Below are 7093 nucleotides of genomic sequence, written 5' to 3'. Positions count from 1 at the left end.
AAATAATTCCTGATGAAGACTTTCTTAACTTATCAAAACATAACAGTTGTGCCGCTTCAGGGTGTTTCCTCATGTTTTTGCCTTTTTAGCATTCTGTCATATTCATTTCCAGCAAGACATTTCTAAGATAATTCAATAGCAAGTCTGGAGTGAATATTTGCACAGAGCTTTGTGCAATGTCTAAATCACAAACTGTTCCCTTTGTTTATCATGTTGTTGTTGTTGTTGTTGTTTTTATCCATTTTTTCAGCAGGTTTTTTTTTCTGTTTTAAACCACTGTGTCCTCGATGTGTCAAGTGAGAAAATGTGCCCGGGTGAGGACGCTCATAAATACAGTGAATACATTTCTAAGAACACCTCAGAGGGATTGGAGGAAAGAAATCCCAGTTGTGGAACAGCAGGATATTACTGTGAACTTCCATTTACCTCATGTTGAACTTCATCTCACTTATTTACTTTTTTATTTTGCATCATATATTTAATACTGCCTCGCATTCATCTATGTGGAGGCCTAGAATTTCAGTTTTTCCAGTTAAGTACAGCATTTACAGTATTTCTAATTTTGTCACGGTATTGTTAATGCACCCATAACAAGTGCAACAATCCACATCTTCACACATATACACACAAACAATAACACAATATCCTCTCGCTTTTTCCCCAGCTTCCATTAATCTCTCTCCCTCTCCGTTTCTCTCTCTCTGTGTACAGTATCTTGCTCGTTCTCTTCCTCAGCTGACCTGTGTTTCACTCCTGTGGAAGACTCCTATTAACTGTAACTCAATCTATACACTCTTTGAAATTCTATTCACCATGGCCAGAAATGAGGCCACTTAAACGGCCTCTGAAAACATGCTTTAGTCTAGCTGGAATGTCGGAGATGGCTTCCATATGTGCTGAACGCAGATCAAAGTTTTTCCTTGTTCTCTCCGGCCCAAATGAATTGAGAGACTAAAGTTGGTGTTTCTTGGGTTGGAACTGGGCTTTTTATAAAATGACTACTGATGTGGGACTCAGATCACATCCATCTTGTGCAACAGGGGTCAGAATAGTAGTAGTAGTCTACAGCGGTTGTTCGATTTTCTTAATCTTTTCAGTAGGCTTTGCATTGGTATTGATGTAGCGGGAGTCACTCTGCGTTGTGTTGAATTTTGTTGGTAATTGAGGACACCACAATGACGGGAAGCTTGTTTATTGGCCCCTTCTCTTTGCTCTCTTGGCTCTGTAATACAGTACAGTGGTGAGCAATAAAGATCACCTCCGATTGTCACCACCTTCACTCTCAAAGTCCCAAAACACAGAGAGGAGAGATATATAATATTTACAGTAACAATAATACTTTTAATTAGGGCCGGGACTCGATTAAAAAAAATAATTTAATTAATTAGAGGCTTTGTAATTAATTAATCAAAATTAATCGCATTTTAATCGCATATACATATTTGACCTGAGAACAGTGAGAAGTAATTTTTTTCACATGGATTTTTAGTATACCATTGAATAATGACTGGATACATAAGCTTAAGCAACAAAAATATTGTTTATTTTTGTTCAAGTCCAACAGACCAGTGCAATTTTTGCCATTAAGTGTAGCAATAGCATATTTAGAAATATAGTACATTTCATAAATTCAGGTAGTCTATAGGTAGGTAGACCTTCTGTAAACTATAATACTTTGTTTTTTTAAGTAAAACACAATCCACGCTAGCTACCACACTAGCCGCTAGCTGCTATTTGTTTTGCATTAAGGTGATACTTGAGGCTCAATGTGCTGCGGTGATATGTGAATTCCTTGTTGCATAGCTTGCACACAACCATACCAACCTACCAAAGCGCTCTCATCAGCTTCTTCCTTCATGTTCACTGTGGTTTGTTGTTGTCTGAACTCATGAATGCTAATTGGTGCTCCAGTATAATCGGTCCGCCTGAAACTCATCCAGTGAGAAACGTTCCGCGGTGCAAAAATAAGTGTGATTAAAATGTCAATTTTTTAAACGTGTTAATTTTTTTGTAATTTATTAATCTTAATTAACGCGTTAAAGTCCCGACCCTACTTTTAATTTAAAACAGTATTTACATCTTTATAACAGTGTGCAATTTTCGGACCAAAATGAAATGAATAAAATGTGAATGCACATACCTGTAATATAGTACAGTAGTGAGCAATACAGATCACCTCCTATTATTACCACCTATCAACCATCAACAACACTCTTTCACTACACGAGGAATGGCATCTTTTTAACAATGCACCTTCACTCTACTTCAGTGTGTCCGACGAATAGTTATTTACATGGCAGGAAAATAAATTCCAGAATATGTGAAAATTGCAAAACGAGACATCATTAAACATCACTTCTCTCAATACCAATGATGGTAAGGAACAGATACTATATACACAGTATTAAAGTAAAGTAAAATAAATAAAATAGCGGAGCAGAGAAATACATTCCTTCGCTCTCAATGTCCCAAAACACGGAGAGCGAACACAACGCGGGAAAATAACTTCCGTCCACAATGGGAGAATCCATTTCTTTAACTTTTCACCAGGGCAAAATACTAACTAAAACTTACATGTAATTGCCTCTGTTTACATCCAAATGATACAGAAAATAATTTCGCCACAAATAAGCATCAAAATCCTTTGTAAAAACTAAATATAAAAACAGGAAGTTACCCCTTACAAATGCAAAATCCAATATTCTCAGTTTATGCCTTCAAAATAAAAGTTCTCTGCATTTTCCTAATAAACATCAAAATCAAAGTTAATCATCTAGTGTAAGAACATCTCTCTGCTACACTGATACAAGCAATTTACTCATAAAATCAGGTTTGACATTATCCCGTTGTCCTTTGCAGCCAATTTGGTCATTAGGTCTGTTTCCACTCCGGGTCTCACTCGCCGAAACGCCCCTAATTTGAATATGAGCAGTCTTTGAAAACAGCCTGGTTACCGATTGGATAGATCGCTAAGCAGGATGTGACAAAGTACTCTACTCCAGTAGTTCTCAACCTTTTTGAGTCGCGACTCCCAATTTAACATGCATGTTGTCCACGAGCACCGCTCACTGAACACAATCTCCACGCTCACAGTTCAGATCATATAATCATATAAATGACCAAAAACGTACATAAAATTAAGCAAAAAAGGACTCAAATTGACCACAAAATGACAAACAATTAAATGGCTCAAAAAAGAAACAAAATGACCAAAAAAGACAAAATGACTAAAAAAAGACACAACATGACAAAAAAATGAAACAAAATGACAAAAAAAGACACAAAATTATCAAAAAAAGACACAACATGACCAAAAAAGTCACAAAATGACCAAAAAAGACATTAAATGTGTCACAACCCCCGGCTGTGACCTGTCTGTGGCATGCATTACTGCTGGGGGGCGTGGTCTCGGCAGCTCCAGCTTACACACCTGCAACGCATCTCATCAGTCCTGCACTCCGGTTTCTCATTCCACAATCAACACTCCTATAAAAGACCAGACCAGCCTTCCAGTCCCCGCCAGATCGTCGAATCAGTTTGTATGAGACTCACCAGCAACCTAGTAGTTACTCTGTTTTTGTGCCTGTTCCTAAACCTTGTTTTCTCTGCCTCGCCTCAGACCATCGTGCCTCAACCTGTACCCAGTCCAGCTCACCAGCCAGCCGAGAGCTCTGGATCCGAACCCGCTCCTGAATTCCCAGCACCACCCCTTCGACCTGTTTTTCTTTGTGAAAAATCTAAATAAATCATCCATATCTCTCTGATCTCTGGTCTGCGTCTGAGTTCTGGTCACCGGTCCTGACAGAACGATCCGGCCAGTATGGACTCAGCAGACCTAGAGCCCGTCCGTCACGCCGTCTCCACTCAGGGTGTAATACTGGACCAGCACAGCGCCGCGCTACAAGAGATAAGGGTCGGACTCCGTGACCTGTCGATCCGCATGGCGAACCTCCAGGGCGCACTACAAGACCCCTCTCCAGTACCGGCCACAGCGGCACCTACCACAGCAAACCCCGGCAGAGAGCCGTGGGTCTCCCCGCCGGAGAGGTACGACGGGAATCTGGGACAATGTAGGACATTTCTAATGCAGTGTGGTCTTGTTTTTGATCTCCAGCCCCTTATATACGCTACGGAGAAGGCTCGTATCGCTTACCTGATTGGGCTGCTGCGGGGAGCGGCGCTGGAATGGGCTTCGGTTCACTGGAGGAGGCAGGATCAGTTCACCACCACCTATGCTGCTTTTACCACGGAGATGTTGAAGGTTTTTGACCACCCAGTCCAAGGTAAAGACGCTTCCATGAGGCTTTTCTCTCTCCGCTAAGGGTTTCGGAGCGTGGCCGAATATGCCATTGAGTTCCGGACCCTGGCAGCAGAGAGTGGGTGGAATGGTCCGTCTCTACAGGCTGTTTTAGTTAACGGACTATCCGAACAGTTAAAGGATGAGCTAGTGTCCCATCCTGAGTCCGAGGACTTGGATGAATTAATCTCTTTATCCATCCGGATAGACAATCGTAGCCGTGAGCGGCGAAGAGAGAAGCGGCGGAATCCTGGTGGTGACGTCACGTCTCGTCGGAGGGAGCATTCCCCAGCTCCAGCAAGCTCTCGCCCTGCTGCCAGCATTGTTCCGCCTCAGAGACCCGGGCCGCGAGAGGAGTATGCCGAGGGTGAACCCATGCAGCTGGGACGGAACCAGCTCAGCGCGGAGGAACGGGAACGAAGAAGAGCCAACAACACCTGTCTCTACTGCGGAGGACCTGGCCACTACCTCGCCACCTGTCCTAGCAGACCGTTAAACCGGAGGGCTCGCTAGCCAGGGGAAGCATCCTAGCGAGCCGGGCTAACGTACCTTTGTCTTCCCGACCCCGAACCCAGTTACATGCCACCATCAGCTGGAAGGACCAGACGCTAGAACTCCTAGCGCTTATTGATTCCGGAGCCGACGAGAGTTTTTTGGACACTATGTTGGTTAAACAGCTGGGGCTGCCCACAGAGCAACTGGAGGAGCCTCTGGAAGCTAACACCCTCGACGGGAGACTTCTGGCTCGAGTCACCACCCGAACCTGCCCCGTCCAGCTCCAGCTGTCAGGTAACCATTTCGAGCACATTTCTTTTTATGTAATCAACTCTCCGTTTATACCTCTGGTTTTGGGACATTCCTGGCTAACCCTACATAATCCTAACATTGACTGGACCACAGCCAAAATAAGTAACTGGAGCCCAGCCTGTCTTGCCAGTTGTTTGTGATCTGCTCTGCCTTCCTCTGTATCCCACCAAAACCCGAACCAGTTCCATTGGACCTGTCTCTAGTCCCAGCCGTGTACCATGGGATTTCTGAGGTGTTTTGCAAACAACAGGCACTCTCTCTACCCCCGCACAGACCATACGACTGTGCTATCAACCTGCTACCTGGGTCCACATATCCCCGAAGCCGTCTGTATAACATCTCCAGGCCTGAACGGGCGGCTATGGAGGAGTACATTAACAGCTCGCTGGCGGCTGGGATCATCCGTCCCTCCTCTTCACCTCTGGGAGCCGGTTTTTTCTTTGTGGGCAAGAAGGATGGGACTCTCAGGCCATGCATCGATTTCAGAGGTTTGAACGACATAACAGTTAAAAACAAGTATCCACTCCCTCTCATGAACACTGCTTTTGAATCGCTCCAGGGAGCTACAGTTTTTTCCAAGTTAGACCTACGTAATGCCTATCATCTAGTCCGGATCCGTGAGGGAGATGAATGGAAGAGTGCCTTTAACACTCCTCTGGGGCATTTTGAGTACCTGGTCATGCCCTTTGGTCTCACCAATGCACCTGCAGTTTTTCAATGTCTTGTCAATGATGTGCTGAGAGATATGCTAGGCAGATTTGTGTTCGTTTACCTTGATGACATTCTCATTTTCTCTCAAAACCAAGCAGAACACATCCAGCATGTCCACCAGGTCCTCCAACGGCTGCTGGAGAACCGCTTATTTGTCAAGGCTGAGAAGTGTGAGTTCCACGCCACCACTGTAACCTTTCTCGGCCACATCATTGCCCAGGGTTCAAATTGGCACTCGAAGAGTGGTGACACTGGCTGGAGGGGGCAGAGCAGCCGTTCGTGGTTTGGACTGACCATAAGAACCTTGAATACATCCACGCAGCGAAGCGCCTAAACCCTCGTCAAGCCAGGTGGGCTCTGTTCTTTGGTCATTTTAATTTTGTCCTGACCTACAGGCCCCGTCTAGAAACGTGAAGCCTGATGCACTGTCTCGAGTGTTTGAGAGGGAGGAGGCAGCTGCAGAGCCTGACACCATCATGCCCAGGGCCTGTATTATTGGAGCAGCCACCTGGGAGATTGAGAAGGAGGTGAGGACTGCTCTGCAACACCAGCCGGACCCAGGTAATGGCCCCCCGGGCTGTCTGTTTGTACCTCTCTCCGTCAGACCATCCGTGTTACAGTGGGGCCATTCCTCCAGACTCTCGTGCCATCCAGGTGTTACCCGCACTCTGGCGGTTCTGGTGGCCAGACATGAGGAATGATGTTCAGACCTTCGTTTCTGCCTGTCCCATCTGTGCCCAGAATAAGCGCTCCAACAGACCATCGCCTGGGTTCCTACAGCCGCTTCCCATACCACGTCGTCCATGGTCTCATCTGTCTCTGGATTTTGTCTCCGGACTGCCACCCTCATAGTCAACAGAGGTATGACTGTTGTACTCACTGTTGTGGACCGCTTCAGTAAATTTGCCCGTTACCTGCCTCTGCCTAAACTGCCCACACCTGAATTCCCAGCACCACCCCTTCGACCTGTTTTTCTTCGTGAAAAATCCAAATAAATCATCCATATCTCTCTGATCTCTGGTCTGCATCTGAGTTCTGGTCACCGGTCCTGACAAAATGACCAAAAAAACCCACACAAAATGACCAATAAAAGACATTAAATGACTAAAAAGACTAAAACACATGAACACTTTAACACAGTGGAGACAGAGCTGACTTCCAAAATGATTTGGCGACCCCGAGAAATCAATCGCGACCCCAATTGGGGTCAGGACCCCAAGGTTGAGAATAGCTGCTCTGCACGACAACAATACACACCATTTGTAAAAGCCGGCAAAG

General features: G+C 45.1%; 1 protein-coding gene across 1 annotated transcript; it reads left to right on the top strand.

Moving 5' to 3' along the window:
• The first annotated feature begins 4959 nt into the window (after positions 1-4959).
• Positions 4960-6759, top strand: LOC131985279 (uncharacterized). Its single transcript, XM_059350323.1, has 3 exons — positions 4960-5086; positions 5308-5592; positions 5914-6759. Exons 1-3 carry the CDS (start codon positions 4960-4962, stop codon positions 6147-6149), a joined length of 648 nt encoding a protein of 215 aa, XP_059206306.1. The 3' UTR covers positions 6150-6759.
• Positions 6760-7093: the final 334 nt, after the last annotated feature.

The sequence above is a fragment of the Centropristis striata genome, chromosome 14 (assembly GCF_030273125.1).
Source record: "Centropristis striata isolate RG_2023a ecotype Rhode Island chromosome 14, C.striata_1.0, whole genome shotgun sequence".
Taxonomy (NCBI): domain Eukaryota; kingdom Metazoa; phylum Chordata; class Actinopteri; order Perciformes; family Serranidae; genus Centropristis; species Centropristis striata.
This window is presented reverse-complemented; position numbering and strand designations above follow the sequence as displayed.